Genomic DNA, 26,794 nt, shown 5'->3' with positions numbered 1-26,794 from the left:
TATTGTTGATCTGTCCTTGTTTGTGACTATACCCACTCTAGGGCTAGAGGGGTTGCCTCTGTCCATAGAGGGAACAATTTCCTGCATCACAAAGGCCATTGCCATTAAGGGAGAGGATGAAAAGCTTCTCAAGGCAGGGTTTATTTACCCTATTCCACTAACAGACTAGGTATCTAATATTGTCCCTATGACCAAAAGGCAAGGCACTATTCGGGTTTGTGTTGATTATCGTGACATCAATTGCGCATGTCCAAAAGACAATTATCCCACTCCCTTTATTTACCAGTTGATCGATGACTGTGCTGGGAGTGAGATATTCTCTTTTATGGATGGCTTTTATCGTTACAACCAAATCAATATTTCACCTGCCAATCAACACAAAACTGCCTTTATCGGTCTGTCGGGTACTTTTTCTTACAAAAAGCTCCCTTTTGGCCTGAAGAATGCCGGTGCCACTTTCCAGCGAGAAATGTCCTATGCTTTTCATGAAATCAGACACATTTTTCAACCTTATTTGGATGATCTTCCGGCTCATTTAGCTAAATGCACAGACCATCAAAACCATCTCTGCCAAATTTTTCTTCGTTGTAGACATTACCGTATTCATCTCAATCCACATAAGTGTGTCTTTTGCATCAAATTCGGAAAAATCCTTGGGTTTGTCATTTCTAAGGAGGGTATTCATCTTGATCCCGTCAAGGTCAAAGCTATTTTGAATCTCCCACCTCCTAATTCTTTGCATCAATTGCAAAGTTTGGAGAGGAAGGCTAATTTCCTACGTCGTTTTATCCCTAACTATGCCGAGATTGCTAAAGGTTACATCTATCTCCTGACACTCCATTTATTTGGGATGATATCGCCTAAAGGTCATTCGAGGAGCTCAAGATACTTCTTGTTTTTTCTCCCCTATTGTGTCCACCCAACTATCATCGTGATTATTCACTTTATCTAGTTGTTGCTTGTTATAGACATTTTTGGGCACTGCAACCCCAAGCATAAATGTCCATAAACCAAGGGCTCCTAAGCCCCTAAAGGTGTTGTTCCAACCCCCTAAAAGAACAAGGTCAACTGATTATAGATTCTCCCAGAAGTTCTCCATGAAAAAACACTCAAAACTGGTCAAAACTGTACCATTTCACCTGCTCCATAGGCAAAGTGTGTTGGATCTGACCTAAATACACATAGTAGGTGCGTTGCATTTCAAAAATCCCTTCTATGGGGTGCGATGGGCGAGAAGGGACAAATGGCAATGTTAATCCGTGAGGTGGAGAAGCATGGAATCTTCCAGAAACTTCCCCTGTGACACTTGCCTCTCTGAATTCGACCAGGGATGAGTAAGAGATCATCAATCTCCAAGTGAAGCAAGAACTATCAGAGGGAAGACACTAATCAAATCACAAGCTGACTCATCTCCCTTGCAGACATCTATATATGGATCCCTCATCCCAGAGATCTAGCGGCTAGAATTTTGCATCTTGTAAGGAATTGTTGTTGGTTTCTTGAGGCAACATCATAGTGTTGGGTGATCTAAGCTTTTCATGAGGTGAAGAAGGGCTCACTTGCTGAGAGGATGATGTTGGGTCAGAACGATTGGTTGTAACTCTCTTATCTCTTTCTTGATTATCAATAAATCTATTCAAGTCTTCCTCCATACTCTTGTGTGATTTATGTTTTATGCATTTGTATGGTCAATTTACATCTGATCCTAGATTGTTTATGATAATAGATCCATGTTCTCGTATAGTGTTATGCTGCTTTGATTCTACAGGTACTCTATGAAGCTAGGTATACAAGAAAGGCAAGCAGCAAAGGACTATCAGAAAAGAGAGGAATCGAGCAAGGAACCAAGCGCAAGATAGAGGTTGGTCTCCTTTATTCTTCTCTCATCTATCTTTCATAAAGGAAAACGAAAGTAGTTTTACTTTGTTTGTTTCTAAGGTAGCTACCAGCCTTAGTGGGATTAGCAGTTCTGCATAGACACTTTTCCCTGTAACAAAATGGCGACTCCGCTGGGGAGTGAATAGATTGATTGTTTATCTACATTTGTTTACTTTATAAACTTACAAATGGAGCCTGAAGTCAAGCCAGCTAGCCTTCGAACTGCATTTGCTATGCAAGTGCAAAGTAGATCAACGTTGCTTCAGTCAATCTCCGGGTTTTGTTTATGAATTAAACAATTGATTTACAAGCTTTCTAATTGCCCTCGTGGTGGCTCTAGTAACCTCCTTAGATCTACCCCTATGATTGATTTACTAATTACCACTTGCTCGGCCAAAATCCCTGAACTGAACTGCAAACTGTGACCCGGAACCCAATCAAAGTCTCGTCCTTGGTCCAGCGCACTGTCTGTTCTGATAATCTCAAATTCAGCGCACTTCCCGAGTGTAGTAGGTACGTTGCATTTCAGTTTCACTGTGTTACAGGTGCACTGATCATACTAGGAATTGTTCCTAAATTTTGGTTTTTGTGTTCACTCTTTTTAGATCTATTCAAGAGTTTTGCTGCCTGTAGTCAGTACACCTCTGTTTGAAACCCCTTTCCTTGCTGTTATTCCGCCTCCATTGTGCAAAGAAATGTAAATGTTTTTATGTATTTTTTTGAGTCATTTTCAGTTCTCCTTTACAAAGAAGTAACGTAATCGTACTGTCGTTTCTTGATTGGAAAGTGTCGTTTTCAGTCATAGAAGAGAACCTGATTATTCTTGACATTCGATTACCCTGTTACTATTGTATTTGATCTAAATTAGTAGTTTTTCTAGTGTCGAAAGCAAGTTTTTATTTCCAAATCACAAAGTGTTGCCATTGTCTTCATTTTGATTTTGAAAAGAAACTTGTTAGTAATTGTCGCTTTGAAAAATAATTCAGATTTGCGCATTAGCTTTCTTTTTATCATTCACATATTAAGAAGGCTGAAAACAAATACATGCATGGGCATTTGCATTTAGACTGTTTGATTGGTTTGATTTAGGATAGTGCATATAGTGTGTGCTCTATGCTCTTTGCTGAAAGAACGCCATTTCTCTTTCCTTAGTAGCTAGGATTTTCATTGCACAAAGAAGATAAAACGAATGTTTATCATCTTAGATTGCATTTTAGGAATTGTACATCTACATCACGCGGTGAACCTGAAAGGCAAATTTCTTAAGAAAGATCAACTATAAAATAAATTTAATGAATCTAACAACACTTTGGAACCTAACACACAACATCTGGAAGTCTAGGCTAGAGACGTATTCCGGTGTCGTAATGCCTGGTAACTGTTGTTTTCACTGTTGGTTGGGTGATTCCTCCTCTTTGAGACGATAAGCGCGAGTACGGACTTGTGCTCCTACGTACAGTCGAGTATATTTTGGGAGACCACAATAGGCTTAATCCTTTATCCATAGGAAGCTGTGTCTGCCACCCTACCGATCGCAATGCACAGAACACAACATTCGGGAAGATTGACTGCCGTACCGTAAAAAGTATTATGCAGTTTTGCAATTGGTTTGGTAATCCCTTTGTCTAGATTTCCAGAGTAATCACTTTCATTCCTTTTCAGACTCCTTAACGGAAAAGGTCCATCTGAGCACTTGTCACTTCAGGCTCATTAAAAATCGAAGGCGACTAGAGTCATATTTTGTTTTTTCTCGACTCTTTAAAATTGAAAAACAAGTTGTGTCAAAGCGTCTAAAATTCATCTAATTCGGAAACATACTTCCCCTTTATTTTTAGTTGATCAAGTAATCTGCAATCATGGAAGAAAGTCAATTGAAACCCCGTCGTTCGAGGAGGCTTACGAGCCAACCGTCTTTGTCTCTAGAATCAAAACTATTACGGACAAAGCGAACTCATTGAACCGGTTCCAAATCTCCTAGCAAAGTTAGAACAAGTGTTCCAACACCATCATAGACTCCGGTTACTCCAAACGTTTCTGGTATCCCTGCCTTTACAGAAGAAGTTCAGCAGCCACTGAGGGATAGTAGCTCTGATCCTAGTTTGAACGTAAACACTTGTGTTACTGAACCAGTTTCATCTACAACCGGTTCAGAGAGTGTTATTCCCCAAACATCTGTTGCTGCAGATTCCATACCTTCTTTGGCACCAGAAATATTTTACGGACCTGACAGTCTACCTCTTCCACCTGGCCTGATTGCTATAGAAGAGATTGTGGAGGATCCTACATCTAGTACTCTATCGCAATTTGGAGTCGGGATCACTCTATATCCTTCTTCATCAGAAATTAGTCTACCGCCATCGGAAGCTCCTGTAGAATCGCTAGGTAATATTTTGGATAGACTAGAAATGTCTGAACAACCGTCGACGTCTAGGACTGTGTCGTCCGACACAGCGATGGTAGAACTTCCTGTTGTCACTCCAACAATGTTCACCTGTATACCATCTGTCCCAACTAGCTCTCAATCGCTAGAAGGGGCCCACTCAGGGGCTATTTCGACAGTATGGTCCGTTCCTGTTTGTTCATCTGGAATAGTATCCGGAAACTCTTATGTTGAGTCTCAGCAAATTGATCCTTCAGGGCGTCAATTTGGGCAGTCCAGTCCCCAAGGGCAAACCATTCCTTTAAGTACCGGATTACCACCATATGGGGGGTAATATACCCTTTCATTGTCTCCTCCGGGAGGACAACCATACGGGAGTTCACAACAAAATTCAGGTTATGCTGGAATTACATCTAGTGGTTGGGTGCCGATACTGCCTCAACAACCAAGAGTTGTATATTCTGTTATCACAAAATCACTACTAAGGGCTGCAACCAAGTAAGATTTTATGTAACTCTTTCAACCAAACTTTAGACTAGGAATTAGCCTTCCTAATCAGAGAGCGCTCTCTCACAGATTTATAATAGAAATCAATTAGAACAAAAGATGGCTAACTCTTCACTCATTCATGAAAACAACAGCTGGTTGAACACATATCAAATTGGTCTTCATTGGGCTATGGAGTCTTATACATTTAATAAACAAAAGCACAGTCATTTCATGGAAGTCAAGGCTCTTTGCATTAGATGTCCAAACATATTTCACAAAAACCACAGCTTGCCAAACACACAGGAAGTCAGAGCATAAGATATGAATTCTGAGTGATTGTGCTATAACAAGGCTGTAAAAAAAACATATAAGATAAAACACCACCATCATATTTGAACAAAATAATCCATTGAGAATCTTGAGAAGAAATAACCACTGTTTTACTATTACTGTAACAAGTCTTACATTGGCCCAAATAACTCTGTTTTTGTATAAAATGTCCAACCCCTATTACATCCTAATTTCATCCATTTATAGGAATACATTCCTCCCTTTCTAGAGGGAGCTCGAAGGCCCTATTAACTACTCCTACATGCTATTTAACTAATGCATTAATTACAAAGTGCTGAACTGTAATTGCACACAATCCTAATCAAACTAAAACACTAATTCCATTCTCCTCGTATGCTTGATTCCTTTGTGAATGCTGCCACATGTCCTCTTTCTATTTTGGTTGAGGTATCTTGAAGGAGAATATACTGCACGAGCTAGCTTTGGATTCTAGTTGCGTAGATGGCTCATTTAATTAACCAAGAGAAGTGCTCTATTTTTACGGTCTCTGTCTCCCATTATTCTTCATCACTTTAATCACATGTCCCCTGCTCTTTAATTCTTCCCAAACAACGCATATCATCATACTTATTCAATGAGATGGAAGCCTTCTGAGCTGAACATGTGTTCAAACCAAATCACCGAAGACTATAACCAAAACCCTAATAATTCGGTCATAAAGTGACTTTAGGAAGATTTTAACAAAAGACAAAAATTTCACCTTTTTCTTAAATACTCACACCTGTCACCTTTTGAATATCTGAATAGCTTTGTATAATCTCCATGCTGGCCTCGAGTCATCCTTTTAAGATTTGCTGACCTCAGCATCAATTTCATTTTTTCACATAAACAGTGATCTACAGCAGTTTCGTAGCGCGCTACGAAACTGCTGTAGGTAATCAAAACAAAGCATATGAGTTTTAAAGCACTGATGACTTAACTCCGTGATCTCTTCAGCTATTTTTTACAGGTGTAAAGGCTCCAAAAAGTTTCAAAATGATGACAGCCAAAATTTATCAAAACTTGAAAAGCAAATTTCCCCTTGGATTAATCAGCTAGTTTACCTAGTTTCTTCTTCAAACTGCTAACCTCTTTCTTCAAAGCCTTTGTTTCTAGCTCTCAGGGTTATGTTCATCTTTCTGACATGTTTGGCTTGTTTGATGGCTGAAACCGTCCAGGTGTACACCTCATCCACTGCATCTACCTGACTAGCAAAGCTTTTGCTACCTTTCCTTACAGCTACGAAACTGTTGTTCTGCCTGAAAATAGCTCTTGGGACAGAGCTCATAACTTCTCACAGAAAACGTATTTGGAAAAACTGAAGGAGGCTTTTGTGAACCAATCCGTGCTGAACAAAAACCTCTTTTAGTTTTTTGAAACCTTACTCCAGCTGCCCAGAATCGATCCTTGAAGACTATGTATAAAACAGGAAATTAAAAACTGCATCTACAGCAGTTTCGTAGCGCAACTTTAGTCACTTGTTTCTCCCAGCTCATAATCAATTTGAAGAAACTGAAAGAGGTTTTTCTAGTTCAGTATGTTAGGAATAAAAACCTCTTTCAATTTTCGAAAATATTATTTCAGCTGCTCTAAATACCTCCTGGAAGTTGACAACTTAAAACAGAGAAATATGCCTTATTTGCCTTGTTTCAATATCATGATGACAAGACCTTGAGTCAACACATGAAGCCTGAATGCAAACATTTGTTACAATATCATCTGCTAGTTCAGTGCCAACGGTCAAAACTCAAGTTTGCTTCACGTTGTCTTGGAGAGAGAAAGCATGTGTGCTTGAAATCATAATCATTGTAATACAATGGTGAACCTTCCAAAATGCAGAGAAACTTGGGCATGTCTCAGCAATAGCACGAAGTGATGATGGCACCAAATGGTGGAAAGAAGACCACTCCTACTCAAGCCTAGGAGAAATTGAAGCAAAATCATGTGTCTGAGTTGTGAAGATCTCATTGCCAGCCACTTGAATGAGTCGTTGCAATCGATGCTTGTCCTTCAAAATCCATTGCCAAAACAGAATTGCACAAAAATTTGCCATAAGAGTCTTTGTATGATATGAAGAACCAACAGATCCATTAGCATCATTATAATAGCTGTCCACATATTTATTGAACAAAGATTGCTGCCCAAATGGCTGTATGATAGGCATTGGTCATGCATCCATCAATAAACCAATTATTGCACCCTCTCTAAGAAACCCACACTGACCAAACTTAATGACAAGCATTGATGCCTCCAAAGAAAGGGGAAGACTCCCAAGCAAATTTCCATATAATGTTGGTTCACACTTTCCCCTATGATGAGATGGTGCCTTCAGAGCATCTAAAGAAACCAACAAATCTAGTGCATCTTGAAAAACAGAACGCTGCACTAAGGAACTCGGCAGTGCAATCACTTCAACCCTTTCATTCTTACCAAGATCTTTAATGTAGTCCCTGTATCTTGTTATATCTGCACCTTTGGGGATTAGGTTGTTTTGCAGCTGCAATACCTCAGACTTTTCCTTTGTCTCTGCTTGGCAACAGTGGTGGATGCAAAGCATAAAAGTTACCATTCCACTCAAAACACTCCTTCACCTGTAATACTTCCCTTCAGATTCAGAACTGATGACAAGCATACATGTAGGAGCTTGAGAACATGCCACCTGTAAAATGCATCCACCCCAGAGCTATTTTGCATGACAGTTGCTATGGATTCGAACAAATCCCCAATTTCGTAGCGCAGCCAGTGCAAAATATGGATTATGCGCTACGAAATCACCTAGAAGATGTTGCGCTGCGAAACTGTCTTCAAGCTAGTCTGAGAAATTTTGGCATTAGAATTTTTAGTGATAACAGTGGCTCCACTTGGGATAGTGTGCCCTTGTGGTACACTAAGAACCTGTAGTTTCAGTGCCTTATCCATTTTTGATGAACAAAAATTATTTGACAAACATTTTCTTCAAGTTTCTTGGGCCTTCACCTCGGGCTTAAACCTGATGATCACTGCAGGAGATAAAAGTCTATATCTACCACTACTAAAAAAAAAAAAATTTCTCAGTCAACCTTGAGCTTATTTGCATTTATCTTACCTACCTACCCTATCAGCTGCAAGCTCCACTTGTAGCTCAAGCAACATGATATTTCCAATAAAGCCAATCAATTGTCTTTTCTGATACGGGAGGCTCTTGACTGCATTCAACCTCAACATAACCATGGTAGTGGGATGACCAACTCAACTCATAATATACTTGATCTTCATAATGCAAATGAAAATGAAAGACCGGAGTGCAAAGCTTGTCCATATATTCACTTACAGGGTCCAAGAAGACATGGTTATGTTGATGATCATCATAATATTCCACATCTTTAGACAACTGATTCGCAACCACACAAGGTTCTTTTGATATGCTATCCAACTGCTTTTCTGAATGATTGTCATAAAAAATATAATTTTCCTCACTATTATGATTGTTATTTGAAGTAAGCTGCTGCAAGGAATTACAAAATTGAGCAAGTTTTTCCTCTGCCTGAGGGTCATAGGAAATTTCCTCCAATATTTCTTCTTTCTGGGTGCAATCAATTTCATCTTCATCATGATCTGAAGCCTGACCAATCTGCTGCATCTCTACATCAATATCAAAGGATGAAACATGGGTTTCACAACTAAACCCCTGCTGATCTTCATGCTGTGTTTCATGGGATGTTATATCTTCTCCTTGGTGCTGGAATGCATTGTTATGAAGAACCTCTAAAATTTCTTCATCCATAAATTCATCATCACCATAACAATCCTCCAAGTACTGAATGAGATTTAAAGAATGTCTACAACAATCTTTGAGCAACAATAAGGAAGGATGATACTCTTTATACATGTCATAGAACACATTATGGAAATCAGCAAGAGAGGATAATGAACCATTTTCCAAATTTTTATACCAAGACCATGCTTTTCCTTCTAAAGTGGCCATAAACATCCTCATGAGACAATCCTCAGGAAAGTGAACCTTAAGACTGCGTACATGCATATGAAACCTAACCAAATGAAGAGCAGCATCATCTTTCTTTTCATCTTTGAATATTGGAAGATCCTCTAACCAATCAACCTCCGGCATAGGATTTGGAAAACCAGGGATATGAGACCGATCCATAGGAGCATACCTGGCATTCATTCTTGCAGTAGAATCCATCTTGAAACTTCATCAAGCTACTGATCTTCTAGCAGTGGAGTCACCTTCTAATTTCTTATTTGATGTGTGGAGTCGCCAAGGTAGTTTTGCAGCCTCAAAAAGATGTCTGAGCTCCTGCTACCTTCAGAAGTTCAACCATTGATTTCGGGAATGAATAGACTTCAGGCTCCCGGCAGACGCACCAAAATGTTATCACAAAATCACTACTAAGGGCTGCAACCAAGTAAGATTTTATGTAACTCTTTCAACCAAACTTTAGACTAGGAATTAGCCTTCCTAATCAGAGAGGGCTCTCTCACAGATTTATAATAGAAATCAATTAGAACAAAAGATGGCTAACTCTTCACTCATTCATGAAAACAACAGCTGGTTGAACACATATCAAATTGGTCTTCATTGGGCTATGGAGTCTTATACATTTAATAAACAAAAGCACAGTCATTTCATGGAAGTCAAGGCTCTTTGCATTAGATGTCCAAACATATTTCACAAAAACCACAGCTTGCCAAACACACAGGAAGTCAGAGCATAAGATATGAATTCTGAGTGATTGTGCTATAACAAGGCTGTAAAAAAAACATATAAGATAAAACACCACCATCATATTTGAACAAAATAATCCATTGAGAATCTTGAGAAGAAATAACCACTGTTTTACTATTACTGTAACAAGTCTTACATTGGCCCAAATAACTCTGTTTTTGTATAAAATGTCCAACCCCTATTACATCCTAATTTCATCCATTTATAGGAATACATTCATCCCTTTCTAGAGGGAGCTCGAAGGCCCTATTAACTACTCCTACATGCTATTTAACTAATGCATTAATTACAAAGTGCTGAACTGTAATTGCACACAATCCTAATCAAACTAAAACACTAATTCCATTCTCCTCGTATGCTTGATTCCTTTGTGAATGCTGCCACATGTCCTCTTTCTATTTTGGTTGAGGTATCTTGAAGGAGAATATACTGCACGAGCTAGCTTTGGATTCTAGTTGCGTAGATGGCTCATTTAATTAACCAATAGAAGTGCTCTATTTTTACGGTCTCTGTCTCCCATTATTCTTCATCACTTTAATCACATGTCCCCTGCTCTTTAATTCTTCCCAAACAACGCATATCATCATACTTATTCAATGAGATGGAAGCCTTCTGAGCTGAACATGTGTTCAAACCAAATCACCGAAGACTATAACCAAAACCCTAATAATTCGGTCATAAAGTGACTTTAGGAAGATTTTAACAAAAGACAAAAATTTCACCTTTTTCTTAAATACTCACACCTGTCACCTTTTGAATATCTGAATAGATTTGTATAATCTCCATGCTGGCCTTGAGTCATCCTTTTAAGATTTGCTGACCTCAGCATCAATTTCATTTTTTCACATAAACAGTCATCTACAGCAGTTTCGTAGCGCGCTACGAAACTGCTGTAGGTAATCAAAACAAAGCATATGAGTTTTAAAGCACTGATGACTTAACTCCGTGATCTCTTCAGCTATTTTGTACAGGTGTAAAGGCTCCAAAAAGTTTCAAAATGATGACAGCCAAAATTTATCAAAACTTGAAAAGCAAATTTCCCCTTGGATTAATCAGCTAGTTTACCTAGTTTCTTCTTCAAACTGCTAACCTCTTTCTTCAAAGCCTTTGTTTCTAGCTCTCAGGGTTATGTTCATATTTCTGACATGTTTATCTTGTTTGATGGCTGAAACCGTCCAGGTGTACACCTCATCCACTGCATCTACCTGACTAGCAAAGCTTTTGCTACCTTTCCTTACAGCTACGAAACTGTTGTTCTGCCTGAAAATAGCTCTTGGGACAGAGCTCATAACTTCTCACAGAAAACGTATTTGGAAAAACGGAAGGAGGCTTTTGTGAACCAATCCGTTCTGAACAAAAACCTATTTTATTTTTTTGAAACCTTACTCCAGCTGCCCAGAATCGATCCTTGAAGACTATGTATAAAACAAGAAATTAAAAACTGCATCTACAGCAGTTTCGTAGCGCAACTTTAGTCACTTGTTTCTCCCAACTCATAATCAATTTGAAGAAACTGAAAGTGGTTTTTCTAGTTCAGTATGTTAGGAATAAAAACCTCTTTCAATTTTCGAAAATATTATTTCAGATGTTCTAAATACCTCCTGGAAGTTGACAACTTAAAACAGAGAAATATGCCTTATTTGCCTTGTTTCAATATCATGATGACAAGACCTTGAGTCAACACATGAAGCCTGAATGCAAACATTTGTTACAATATCATCTGCTAGTTCAGTGCCAACGGTCAAAACTCAAGTTTGTTTCACGTTGTCTTGGAGAGAGAAAGCATGTGTGCTTGAAATCATAATCATTGTAATACAATGGTGAACCTTCCAAAATGCAGAGAAACTTGGGCATGTCTCAGCAATAGCACGAAGTGATGATGGCACCAAATGGTGGAAAGAAGACCACTCCTACTCAAGCCTAGGAGAAATTGAAGCAAAATCATGTGTCTGAGTTGTGAAGATCTCATTGCCAGCCACTTGAATGAGTCGTTGCAATCGATGCTTGTCCTTCAAAATCCGTTGCCAAAACAGAATTGCACAAAAATTTGCCATAAGAGTCTTTGTATGATATGAAGAACCAACAGATCCATTAGCATCATTATAATAGCTGTCCACATATTTATTGAACAAAGATTGCTGCCCAAATGGCTGTATGATAGGCATTGGTCATGCATCCATCAATAAACCAATTATTGCACCCTCTCTAAGAAACCCACACTGACCAAACTTAATGACAAGCATTGGTGCCTCCAAAGAAAGGGGAAGACTCCCAAGCAAATTGCCATATAATGTTGGTTCACACTTTCCCCTATGATGAGATGGTGCCTTCAGAGCATCTAAAGAAACCAACAAATCTAGTGCATCTTGAAAAACAGAACGCTGCACTAAGGAACTCGGCAGTGCAATCACTTCAACCCTTTCATTCTTACCAAGATCTTTAATGTAGTCCCTGTATCTTGTTATATCTGCACCTTTGGGGATTAGGTTGTTTTGCAGCTGCAATACCTCAGACTTTTCCTTTGTCTCTGCTTGGCAACAGTGGTGGATGCAAAGCATAAAAGTTACCATTCCACTCAAAACACTCCTTCACCTGTAATACTTCCCTTCAGATTCAGAACTGATGACAAGCATACATGTAGGAGCTTGAGAACATGCCACCTGTAAAATGCATCCACCCCAGAGCTATTTTGCATGACAGTTGCTATGGATTCGAACAAATCCCCAATTTCGTAGCGCAGCCAGTGCAAAATATGGATTATGCGCTACGAAATCACCTAGAAGATGTTGCGCTGCGAAACTGTCTTCAAGCTAGTCTGAGAAATTTTGGCATTAGAATTTTTAGTGATAACATATTCAATGCAACAATATTTACCTATGTCAAATATACCAACTACGCCAACTATTGTGACGGTGTCGCAAGTAAAAGCACTACCTGTTGTATGCCAACCTCAGGTTTCTCAGGTTGTAATGCAACAACCTCTTGACCCAGCGACTCAACCACAATTGCCGATTGGTGGAATGACACAGGCCCAAACGGGTACAATTACCCCTCATCTTGGTCAAATAGTTAGTATTGGGCAACAACACATGGCTTCACAACCATGGTTGGTGCAATACCAACAACCGCAATTCCAACAACTATACCAAGGATCTAAGCAACAAATCTTTGCAAATAGTGGGCAGCCATATATTCAAAACGGTCAAAATCAACCATTCTACAATGGTTATGCCCACCAACCTTACCAAAGTTACCAACATCAAATGCATTATGCTGGTATGAAAAGACCAACTGCTCAGGTGATTCCATCTTATCCTGGGTATTCTTCGCCTAACCTGAATCAACAATTATCCTTCGTGGCGACTTTAGAGTTACTGATCTAAATTGGTTAACAAACGATCCAATCGCTTACGCCCCTTGGTGGCCAGCAATTCCGCATAAACTTCCGTCAGATATTCCCAAATTTAATGGAAATCCGGGTGAAGATCCGTCGAATCATGTGATGACCTTTCATCTGTGGTGTTCATCAAACACCCTAAACGATGATTCGATTAGGCTTCGCCTTTTTCAGAGGACATTAAAAAGTCCGGAAGCAAAATGGTATATCGAATTGCCCAGAGCTTCGTTTGACAACTTCAGTACCCTAGCCACAACCTTTTTAACCCATTTTCAGTTACCAATAAGGTACGAAATGGGAACAGAACTTCTTACCAATTTCATACTAACAACGGCCACTCACATATTTGATCATATGCATGAGTGGCGACGTCATCGTAGAATGGTAAAAACGTATGTTCCTGATTAGCTTTTAGCTGAATGGTTTATTAAGTCTTTGTTACCTTCCATTACAGAAGATGTGGCAAAAGGGGGAGTCGTCACCGAAGAGCAAGTTATTGCTCGTGCGCAATATTTGGACTTGATTTTCACTCGGTCTGGCACGCTCTACGATAAAAGACCTGACACACCCAGACCGGAATTCTTGGTCCCTCCTCCTCCTAAATCAAACAATGACTCTCATGCCAGCGATGGCGTGATTGGTGCGACAGACACGAAATCGACAAAGGCTACATCTAAAAAGGCCCGTAAGATTTCCAGTCAAAATGCAAAAGAAGAACTTCTTGCCTCGGAAGTAAATGTCGTCTCGACAGATAAAGGCAAAGAAACCAAGCAACCAGGAGGCAAGAAGAAAAACAAAGGGAAGAAGAAAAAAACAGGAGGAATCATCACTTGAAAAATCTTCTACAAACCCTCCTGGAAATAGGAAACCAAAAAATCCATGCTTTATATGCGATGAGGATCATTGGACATCAGATTGTCCACACAGAGCTGAGCTTAGAAAATTCTTCAAGAATTCAAAAACCTCGGCAGTATTAACTGATCCGTTTCCGAATCCAGGAACAAATCTGGTTGACAGTGGAAATGCTTCCCCATCTCAAGTGTTGATGTTGTCGGTTTCCAAACAGCAAAATTATGCTTTGATATCGACAAGGAACAAAGATTACAGGAATCCACAGTTGTCGAACAACAAGGATAAAGATCAACCTAGTAGTTCGACAACAACTTCGACAGAAGTTACGCCGCCCATCATTCCTGAGCTGACAATAAAACCGCCAAAGGGAGTAGTACACAAGTCGACATTTAATCCTCGTGCTAGAGTAGCACAACATTATAATATAGTGGAAGATCTGGCCCAATCGCCATCTGCTATGTCGACACTTGAGGTACTGCAAAATTGCCCATCCCAAAAGCAGGCTTTATTATTAGCTATCTGTGGGATAGACCCAAAGGATTCAAATATTATGTCCTTTAATCATAAAGGATATGATCCTCAGTTACCAGCTCAACTAGCTTTCCTCATTCAAGTGGAAGCCCTCAACAAAACTGTTCATCAAACAATTATTGATGAGGGGGCATCTACATGTATTATGTCGATGAGTTGCTGAAAAATTTAGGGTCTCCAACCTTGTCACGATCTTCGACGACATTAAAAGCATTCGACGGAAGAACATATACCCCATATGGTATTCTAAGTAACTTGCAGGCTGAACTAGGATGGAAAACAGTAGAAATAGATGTCGAAGTAATCGACGGAAACCTCGATTACAACATCCTACTGGGAAGACCATGAATATATGCTATGGCTGCTGTTGTGTCGACCTATTTTAGGAATATTGCATTTCCCTTTCAAGGAGGGATTACAATCGTCGATCAACAAACTTTACTCCCCAATGGTTCTCAAGTTACGGGAAGCATTCCAATGATCCATGGAAGCCCCCATTCGCTTCAAAATATCGGAGTAGGCCTACTAAAAGACCCTATATTAATGGTAACTTTTTCCCTTCCGCCTCCAAAAAATCTGGCAGAAGTAGCATTGGTAGGAACCTACAATATGATATCTTCGATTGAAAAGATCTCAGAAAATGATATAAACATGGATCATACACAGGTATTTCCTCCAAGCCTAATGGAAATATTGTAGCAATCAATGTTCCTAGCATGGGAGGCAAAACCAAATCAACGCTCATCAAGCGTTTGGATAGATAGGTCTAAGGAATATGGCACCCCTTCAGTTCCTTGGTCGCGAGTGCATTACACCGACGAAGGAATTGTTCAATCAATGGTAATTGAAGGGGCACCATGGGAATATTACCACCATCGTTCCCTTCTTCCGAATTGTGAAGAAGATACTCCTGATGACCTTCATCATCCTTTAGTTTTTGATTTCCTATCAAATACTGTGAACACGATGGATTCCGAGCGAAACTTGTCCAACATTGAAGAGACTATCGCCATAAATATCTCGACCAAAACAGATGTTGTAGAGAATATTTATGTTGGCAAATGTTGTTCTCCTTCAGAACGGGAAATATATAATGCTCTTTTTCGCGAATTCAGAGATGTATTTGCTTGGTCATATAATGAAATGCCAGGCATTGACTCGAGTATCGTTGAACACGAAATTAAGATGTATCCAGATGTCAAACCAGTACGACAACGGCTATGGCAGGTGCACCCCAAGAAATCCGCTGCCATCAAGGCAGAAGTTTAAAAACTTCTCCATGCTTGTTTCATTTACCCGGTTCCTCTAACCGATTGGGTATCGAACATTGTTCCTGTTATGAAAAAACAGGGAACGATTAGAGTGTGCGTCGATTATAGGGATGTAAATCAAGCTTGTCCAAAAGACAACTACCCTACACCCTTCATTGACCAGATAATTGATGAGTGCACCAGATGCAAAATATTTTCATTTATGGATGGATTCTCCAGGTATAATCAAATAAATATCTTCCCACAGGACCAGTCAAAGACTGCATTCATTTGTCCGTGGGGCACATTCGCATATCGCAAATTACCCTTTGGTTTAAAGAATGCAGGGGCAACATTTCATAGGGCAATGAATTATGCCTTCCATGACATCAAAAACATTGTTCAACCATATCTCGACGACCTTCCGGCTCATTCACGAAAGCAGACTGATCATCCGCAGCATTTAAGAGCAATATTTCTACGTTGCCGACACTAAAAGATATGACTCAATCCACACAAATGTGTGTTCTGTGTCAGTTCTGTTCTTTTACTTGGCTTTGTAGTCTCAAAGGACGGGATTCATCTCAACCCATGTAAAGTTCAGGCAATCATTAATTTTCCTCCACCTTCAAATTTGCTTCAGATTCAGAAACTCCAAAGGAAATCAAACTTTCTGAGGAGGTTCATTCCAAATTACGCCGAACTTGCTAAAGGTTATACACGTCTATTGAAAAAGGAAGTGCCCTTCATCTGGGATCAGGTTGCGCAAGCTTCCTTTGATGCTTTAAAAGAATCCCTAATGAAAGCATCATTAATGTACGCTCCTGATTATAAAAAAGACTTTAACCTGTATCTGGCTGCAGCGGATACAACCATCGCAATGGTTTTAGTTCAAGAAGACAACGGAATTGAACATCCTATATATTATTTGAGTAAGAACTTAAATGATACAGAAAGCAAATATTGTTATGTTGAAAAGCTAACGCTCGCAGCTGGTCAAGCAATACAGAGATTTCGACACTATGTCCTCTTTCGAGAAACTACCATTCTGTCAGATTGCAACCCCATGACTTATATATTGTCGCGACAGTTGCTGGGGGGCAAATATTCAAAATGGATAGCAATTCTACAAGAGTTTGATCTGGAATTTGTAAAATCCAAGTCAAAGAAAGCCCTAGTTTTCGCAGAATTATTATGCGATCTCCCATCGTTATCCAACGATGAAACATCCGAAGAAACAATCGTGGATGAATCTTTGTTTCTGATATCTTCAAGCAATCCATGGTATGGAGATATAATCATTTATCTCCAAACCCAAAAATATAGGCCTAATACCTCCCGCTCTGAACAAAAACGTATTCGATACCAATCAAAAGACTACATGATCGTCGGTGATACACTTTACCGTCGTGGTGTCGATACAGTTCTGAGAAGGTGTCTCACCCATGAGGAGGTCGAAAAAGCCCTGAATGATTGCCATTCAGGCGTGTGTGGGGGGCATCAATTCGGTTAGGCTACGGTACAAAAATTTTTACGAGCAGGATACTTCTGGCCAACAATGTTCAAAGATTGCATAACCACAGTCAGAAGTTTCCATGCATGTCAAATTTTTGATAGCAAAACCAGAAGACCACCCGCACCTCTGCAACCAATAGTTGTTGTTGGGCCATTCGCCAAATGGGGCATCGATTTCATGACATGTAACCCCACCTCGAGCGCAGGGCATGGGTATATCATAGTCGCAGTTGACTATTTTACCAAATGGGCTGAGGCGATGCCTACATTAGATAACACTGGTGAAACAACTGCCCTTTTCTTTTTCAATCATGTAGTCACCAGATTCGGCATTCCACAGGCTATAGTCACAGATCATGGATCGCATTTTCATAATCACATGATGGCCGAATTAATTGCAAAATTAGGGTTGTCTCATGACAGCTCTACTCCATATTACTCGCAGGCCAACGGACAAGTTGAAGCAATCAACAAGGTCCTGAAGCGCATGCTGCAAAGGATGATTGGAGTCCACAAAAGGAGTTGGCACTTGATCCTGTACTTAGCCTTGTGGGCATACCAAACATTGGTAAGGAATGCAACCAGGTTTACACCTTTCCAACTGGGGTATGGCCTAGAAGCAATCTTACCAGTTCAGTGTGAAATCTCGCCCCTCAAACTCGCAATTGACCTTCTCCCCGGAACTTCAGAAGGGGAAGCTCGTTTCTTGGAACTAATCCAATTGAATAAAACCCGTCGTGATGCCGCTTTGGCTAACGAAGCCCATAAGAAACGAGTCAAGGCACAGTTCGACAAGAATGTCAAACCCCGTGTCTTCTCAGAAGGTGACTTGGTCTTGCTTTATGACCAGGAATCCAATAAATTGGGAGCAGGTAAATTCAAGTCTTTATGGATGGGCCCCTATATTTTTAAGTGAGTGTTAGCAAAAGGAGCCTACAAGTTAATGGATTTTGATGGGATTCCACTGGCACAACCTCGTAACGGGTTGTACCTTAAGCATTACTACGCATGATTCAGTGTGGTAACCTATATGCTTTTGTTACATTTTTGTTTTCACTAAAGTATTTGTTTTGGTCAAGTAAATCCACTTTTTACATTTGTCGCAGATGTCAAACCTGTTAGAATCATTTGTTGGATATGTCGACGGAGCAAGTCGTAGTTCGCAGAACCTATCTTCTGCAGCATGGGCCATTTTTTATCCAAGCGGCGAGTTAGTAAGTTTCAGAGGGGTATGTATTGGTCGATCAACAAATAACATCGCTGAATATAGCACGTTGATAGAACTTCTCTCTGATGCCATCACACATGGCATATGCTGACTGGTCGTTAGGCTAGACTCACAGCTCGTCATACTACAACTCACTAGTATCTACTCCGTCCGAAATCCAGCTATCTATTGCATGTTCCTAAGGATCAAGATTTTGGAAAGACAATTTGATTTTATTCAATATCATCATATTTCCAGAAGCTTAAACACATTAACTGACTCATTGGCAAATTATGTGTTAGATAGACATTTGCAACATTTATGAAAAGAAGCATTTCATCAATATTTGCATGTGGATCATATAACTTAACCAAAATAAAACTCCGAAAATCAAAAATATATATATAACTATTTATGGTTTACACATAATGTTCAGTAACCAAGACAAAATTGGTCAAATGACCCAAAACCCAAAACGCTAGGGGGCACCCTAGTCTAATGATGTTGGTGATAACAAGTCACCGCCTGCGCAATCATGCGTAAAAGCCTAGTCCATGGACTTGGCATGCCAGTGGTATGTCACTGGAACCTCAGGGGCAGCTCGTTAGTCCTCACATCTGGAATACCGAGAGTGAGGCCCTCGACCTGGTCCTGTAATGTTGAAAGAGTCTCGGCCACATCAAGGTCGCGAATGATAGCCCTTCCCACAGCCTCTCTTGCTAGAGTGGCGGCTGGCCCTCTCAGGCGTTCTACTGGCCAGACAGGACCAACATTTGCATAAGCACATGAGTTCTGATTAGTCTTGATAGAATAAAGCACAAGGACATTATAAAAGAAAAATGATAAACAGAAATATGGTCAAGAATTTACCAATGGCACCCCACTACTCGTCAGTCGGTAGTACCAAATCCAGGTCACCCCGAAAGTCCATACCAACATATGGGTACTCGGAATAAACCATCTCCTGACGATCAAACCACCCAAAGAAGGTATCAGAAAAAGAAATCTGAGACTGACCAACATGTCTGGACATGTGGTCGACCCATCTCTGCATCCGTGGTTCGGTCGGTGGAGGTAAACCAAGTGCAATATACTGCGGCTGCATCAGTGGTATCCTTTCCAAGGCGAAGGCGGTCAAAATAGAACCATACCCAAAGTTCTTCAATCTCCTGTTTTTCACCTTGGTCAATTGTTCTTTCATCACAAGGATTACTGCATCACACCAGTTGAACACCTTTGGTTCAAGACATTCCAAGGCGTACTGCATATAAGACCGGTTGGCCACATGGAGAGTCGCACGACCAGCCATCCTACCAAAAGTGAACAGAATGGTCCTCAAAGACCTATCAGTGACATCTCGGATGATAATCTTTCCATCTTTACTTGGCTGAGATCCCTCTATGCAATACCTGCGAACATAATCTCTCATAGATTCACCTCCACGGGCCGAACCGGATAAAGAGATAGAGGCACCCCGCCTCGATAAGCTGGTCAAAAAATAGATGTCCACTACAGTCAAGGGGATGGATTTGCCCCTAATCTAGAACACCTGGCTGGTAGGATCCCAAGCATCGAACAAATACTGCAACAAGTTGATTTGTTGTCTCATGCTAGAGATGCGGAAAAACTTCAACAGGCCACAGTTCCGCGGTGTGTTTATTGTAACCGGATCATGTAAAGCAAGCATGTCCTCTTCTTCATGCTCACTTTCTCGCCATGTAATAGTCATCTTACTCCAATAAATCTCTAAAAGAAAACAAGAGAAGAGTTAGATCCTGATTTGGTGAGAAACAGGCAAAAATTTCCATTAAAAACTGTGCACAAATTTCCCTCCTTGCGCCCATCGCACCTCCAGCTTAGTCCTGGGTGCATTGCATGTCAACTGCCCAGTGAGTAGGCCAACATGCAATGCACCTTTCGATGTAGAAAGGGTGCGATGGGGCCAGAGCGAGTTTTTCAAACCCTAAGGGCTCAGAAAAACTAGAAATCAAGCTCATAATGCAAAATGGAAAAGATGAAATGAAAGAGCTCAAGTTTAGCTCCTACCTGGTCCAGATGGCACCAAAAATCGTCCACAGAATCTCCCGAAATCAGCTGGTGAAAATCAAGGGGGAAAAGCACCTCCAAAGCTCCAACAAGTCAAAGTTCAAATGAAATGGTAAAATGAGAGGTAAAAGCACTTTTAAATTACTTTTTTCGTAATTCAAGTAAAATATTAGTGTCTTAACTCATTTTTCAAACATATATTGTTCATTTCTAACTAGTTTGATGAAGCAATTGAGCATGAAGTACAATCTTTGAAGGAACAAAGCTATTAATGGTAAAGTCAAGAAATGACCATTATATCAAGCAGTTTTAACGCGGACTTCATGCTCGTTAAAAAATAAACATAAGCAATGAGCAAATGTTTTCCCCAGCGTTTAAGCTCATTAAAATATGAACCAATTTCCGGTAAATAACCATCGTGAATGTAATACTTCAGCCTTTGAAGCCTTGGTCGTGTTCTCATCATCACCTCCCCTTTGTATTGGCCAATCATTCACCTCCACTTGATTGTTTACCCCTTTTGAGGAACAGCTGTGAAGAGTGATTCTATTAGCCATCCTTGTAATATTGCCGTGATTGGGAAATTCCAAACCTTACCTGGAATCAGCTGCTACCCGAATTTATCACTCGTTCCTCAAAAAACGAGTCTCCTTTAAGCTCTTTTCATCTGACTCGTAAAATAGGAAAAGATTGCTGAGCCATTAGCCTCTCTAGCTCATTAAAGTGACCGGAAGTGCTATCCCTCCTTTAGATTTTAATCTTTTTGGACCTGAGGGATTATTACACAAAAATATCGAGCGCTTGTTTTGTTCGGCTCGTTAAAAGTACCGAAAATTCAACCCTTTTGTATTGTTTTATACTTTTTGGGACCTAAGGGATTAGATGACGAAAAAGGATTTTTGGAGTTTCCTTTACGTCCCTTTTTAGACTCTCTAAAATTGAAAAGGACCGAGTTATCTTTGTCGTTAAACTCGTTAAAACCTAATAGCAACAAACTTGTCATAATAGACAAGAACGAGTTTCACTATCGCTAGGCTCGTTAAAACATAGCGATGGGTTTGCCCGAAAGGCAAATTATAGAACAAGCATATGTTATCCTCCTCAAGCTTGACAAAAATAAAGAGGTACTGGTCAGCAATGACTGGGGAAAAATTGGGAAGAAAACTTGAAGAAACTTTGTTGGTAGCAAGTCGCTCTTGAACATGACACTTTCACTCCGCATCCAAGTCGGGTTGGGTTGTTTCATTCACCGGTCACATCACCATGGTCACATCACACCATCCAAATTTGGGGTTAATGCTACCAATCCATCATGTCAATGTCGCTTATATGTTCAAGAGAATTCACTCAGAGAATTCACCCGTGTCTCACCCACTGCAATACATTTACGCTCCATTCCTTCATGACCACCACCCTGAACCTTATATCACCAGATCATTTTCACCTCCATTAAAATCATTTGCTCCATTCCGTGTCATTGATGTGGGATTCATTAAGGCCCTCCTATGATGGATCGCTTCTTGTCAACATCAGCTCATTATCCAAGAAGTCGATCTAGGAACACCCATTTCAGTACTTTGAAGCTTGCATGCCTCAATGGAAAGTTTCTCACTTCCGGTGACAAGTTTACATCAATGGCCTTCGACCGAAAGATTTTGCGTGGTGTTCGATGCCAAGTCCCTTATTCACACCACGTGAATTGTACTGCAGTACCTTGAGGATCATTATCATTATCGGTGATTCCTCTCGCGCCTGTTAACAGCTTACATCATTGGCTGGTAATCAGGCGATGTCTTTCCATGTTCGACTCCAGAACATCTCTCACATGGATCGACTTGTACTTTGAGTGAAGATCGAATGAGATTGAAGACCCCGGATCTAGTTTCATCCATCCGGGCCGCGATATATATTCAGGAAAATAAAGACATCAAATGTACATCATTGCTGCACAGATAATCATCCAATCTAAGGGATGATGGCTCTACCAGAATCATCAGTCTACACTAAGACGATTGTCTGTACTATGTACATGAAAATGAATTTATAAAGCTGAGAATGGGAATTCCCACCTCAGCTAGATCATGAAAATATTATGAAGATAATGTATTGTATTGTATCTTATTACAGGTCTCTTTCCATCTTGAAAGAACTTCGGATCCTCACGATAAAGCATTTCACTCGACATCAAAAAGATTAACGACCTCATGCTTCATGGGGCAACTGTTATAGACATTTTTGGGAACTGCAACCCCAAGCATAAATGTCCATAAACCAAGGGCTCCTAAGTCCCTAAAAGTGTTGTTCCAACCCCCTAAAAGAACAAGGTCAACTGATTACAACTTCTCTCAGAAGTTCTCCATGAAAAAACACTCAGAACTGGTCAAAATTGGACCATTTCACCTGCTCCATAGGCAAAGTGCGTTGCATCTCACCTAAATACACACAGTATGTGTGTTTCATTTCAAAAAGCCCTTCTATGGGGTGCGATGGGCGAGAAGGGACAAATGGCAGTGTCAATCTGTGAGGTGGAGAAGCATGGAATCTTCGAGAAACTTCTCCTGTGACACTTGCCTCTCTAAATTCAACCAGGGATGAGTAAGAGATCATCAATCTCCAAGTGAAAGCAAGAACTATTAGAGGGAAGACACTAATCAAATCACAAGCTGACTCATCTCCCTTACAGACATCCATATATGGATCCCTCATCCCAGAGATCCAGAGGCTGGAATTTTGCATCTTGTAAGGAATTGCTGTTGGTTTCTTGAGGCAACATCATATTGTTGGGTGATCTAAGCTTTTCATGAGGTGAAGAAGGGCTCACTTGCTGAGAGGATGATGCTGGGTCAGAATGATTGGTTGTAACTCTCTTAGCTCTTTCTTGATTATCAATAAATCTATTCAAGTTTTCCTCCATACTCTTGTGTGATTTATGTTTTATGCATTTGTATGGTCAATTTACATCTGATCCTAGATTGTTTATGATAATAGATCCATGTTCTCGTATAGTGTTATGCTGCTTTGATTCTACAGGTACTCTGTGAAGCTGGGTATACAAGAAAGGCAAGCAGCAAAGGACTATCAAAAGAGAGAGGAATCGAGCAAGGAACCAAGCGCAAGACAGAGGCTGGTCTCCTTTATTCTTCCCTCATCTATCTTTCATAAAGGAAAACGAAGGTAGTTTTACTTTGTTTGTTTCTAAGGTAGCTACCAGCCTTAGTGCGATTAGCAATTCTGCATAGACACGTTTCCCTGTAACACCGCTGATAGTACCATTGGTATGGTTTTGGTCCAAGACGATGACAATGGTTCCGAGCATGTCATATATTATCTTAGCCGCAACCATCTTGACACTGAGACTCACTATGCTTATGTGAAGAAGCTAGCCTTAGCAACTGTCCAGGTTGTCCAACTTTTTCGTCATTACATTTTGTTGCGCACTATGACTGTGATTTCAAATTGCAACCCGATGACATACATTCTGTCACGTCAATTGCTGGGGGGCAAATATTCAAGATGGATTGTTATCCTTCAAGAGTTTGATTTTTATTTCACCACTACTAAGTCTGAGAAGTCACTAGTCTTCGCTGAGTTGATTTTCTTGTTATCATCTGCTTCCACTCCCTTTCAAATAGAGGACCACATTCCACACAACATGCTTTTCTTGATCAATACCCTCGATCCCTAGTACAGTGACATTATTGTTTACCTCTAGATGTCTTCATTCCACCCTAATTTGTTTAAGGATGACCGAACATGCATTGGCCATCATTCTTAGCCCTATCGTATTGTTGGAGACACTTTATACCATCTCGGTGTTGATTCAGTTCTCTATCACTGTCTGACTTTCGAGGAAGCTAAAAACGTTTTAAATGACTGCCACTCTGGTGCCTGTGGTGGTCATATGTCTGGTTATGCTACTGCCCAAAAGATTCTTCGTGCTGGTTACTTTTGGCCCTACATATTCAAGGATTGCATTCTAGCTATCTGCTCCTATCACGTGTGTCAAATTTACCAGCCGAAGATGTGTGCGCCACCTTCCCTTTTGCATCCTGTCATTACTGTCGACCCTTTTTCTAAATGGGGCATTGATTTTATGACCTGTAACCCTCACTCGGGTGGGGGGCATGGGTATATCATTGTTTCCATTGATTATTTTATGAAATGGGCCGAAGCAAAGCCGACATTGTCTAACAATGGTAAGATAGCTGCACAATTCTTATTCAGTCATGTAATTACCCAGTTCAAAGTCCCTCAGGCTATAGTCACTGATCATGGTTCCCATTTCCATGGTTATATGATGATTGAGCTGACAACCTAGTTAGGCTTGCGTCATGATAGATCGACGCCTTATTACCCTTAGGCCAATGGTAAAATTGAGTTAGTAAACACAATGTTGGTTACTATGCTTCAGCGTACCATTGGAATGCACAAGTCCAACTGGCATTTGATGTTGTTTTCTGCTCTATGGGCCTACCGTACCTCAGTTAAGAATCAACCGGATTCACACCATTTCAACTTGTTTATGGTCTGGAAGCTACCCTTCCAATTGAATGTGTAATCTCTTCTCTCAAATTAGCTATCGAATTGCTCCTAAATACTACTCCAGTGGAAGAACACCTTCTTTATCTAGAATGGCTTGACGAGACTCATCAACTTGCTTCTTTAGTCATTGAAGCATAAAATAAGACCCTGAAAAATCACTTTGATTAGACAGTCAACCCACGTTCTTTCACAGAGGGGGATTTAGTCCTGCTGTATGATCAAGCTAATTACAAGCTGGGGGTAGGCAAATTTGAACCCATGTGGCATGGGACCTATATTGGCAAACGTGTTTTACAAAAAGGGGCTTATGAGCTAATTGATTACAAAGGAAACCCTTTAGATAAGCCCCATAATGGGCTTTATCTTAAGAAAAATTATGCACGAGTCTTTCTTGCATTTCTGTGTACATAAGTGTGTTTTTCATTTCGTACATGTTTGGCTTGGTGTGTAAGCGTTTGTCGCTTATTGTGTCATTTTTTTCTTCTTATGCAGATGTTCGTCGCACCTTATGTCAGTTTCACTGATGGTGCCTGTCGCAGTACCCGAAATCTTTCCTCTGCGGCATGGGTTATCTACGATCCTCATGGTGAGTTGGTAGATCTTCAAGGTCTTTGTCTATGATTTACTATGAACAATGTCACTGAATATAGTGCAGTAATTGAATTACTAACCAAGGTTGTTGTCCTCCATATTCACGCATGGATCGTGAATCTGGATTCACAGCTTCTTGTTCTTCAACTCAATGGGTGTTATTCCATCAGGGACCCTCAAATTTTAAGATTGTATTTACATGCTCGTTTACTGGAAAGGAATTTCGATTATATTACATATCGACACATTCCTAGAACACTAAATACATTAACTGATGCATTGGAAAATCATGTATTAGATAGAAATTTTCGACATTTATAAAAGTAAATCATTAAAGACATAATAAGTCAATATAGAAAAACATAGGTATATATATATATATATATATATATGTATATCAAGTGTTGCACATCGCAGTGCTCAAAAAATATATGTTCGAGTTACATCGCAAGACAACATGTCTTTCAAAATTGCAGATATTAAACCTAGGATTCTAATCTATGTGGTGCTCTCTATAGCACACGACTGCTTGGATGACACATCTGAGTAGCCAGTGAATCTTGCCCGACACCCCTACTATGTGTCATTGGTACTGTCAAGGGACATCCTCGAATCTCATGTAGTCTGGGATCCCCTCTGTCTACCCCTCCAGGTCACGAGCGATCTCATCCTCTACATCTCCACTGGGAGGAGGAATCTCGAACTCTCGCTCAGCTCTCCAAGCAATCAGAGACAAACCTGCAGGCATTTTCAGCCCAACATCTACAAGATTGAAACACAATGATCGGAACATATGTAAAAAAATGATAAAAATTACAAAATCTTTAAAAATCAAAATTTGTTACCTCTGTTGTCCTAGTGTTCACCGGGAGGGAGTACTAAATCTGGATCACCCCTGAAATCTATCCCAGCATATGGCCAATCCTCGACAATGATAAGTTGATGATCTAACCATTGGAAAAAAATCTGATCTCCATGACATATGTTGACCCCTGCCTCCTCGGGGCATCAGCATCACCCATCGAGTCATCCGTGGCTCCCGTGGAGTTGGCCATGGTAC

At 40.2% G+C, this 26,794-nt stretch overlaps 1 protein-coding gene across 1 annotated transcript in view; it reads left to right on the top strand.

Annotated features, from left to right (window-relative positions):
- Nucleotides 1–25,764, top strand: part of LOC149262579 (uncharacterized) — a 63,161-nt gene extending 37,397 nt beyond the window's left edge. Inside the window, exon 3 of the mRNA XM_089380655.1 lies at nt 25,636–25,764. Coding sequence (XP_089236781.1) covers nt 25,636–25,764 — 129 coding nt within the window. The remainder of the gene's footprint in view (nt 1–25,635) is intronic.
- Nucleotides 25,765–26,794: the final 1,030 nt, after the last annotated feature.

Source organism: Pinus tabuliformis, chromosome 6, assembly GCF_031772625.1.
Source record: "Pinus tabuliformis cultivar Carrire ecotype Pingquan chromosome 6, CPIR1, whole genome shotgun sequence".
Classification (NCBI taxonomy): Eukaryota; Viridiplantae; Streptophyta; class Pinopsida; order Pinales; family Pinaceae; genus Pinus; species Pinus tabuliformis.
This window is presented reverse-complemented; position numbering and strand designations above follow the sequence as displayed.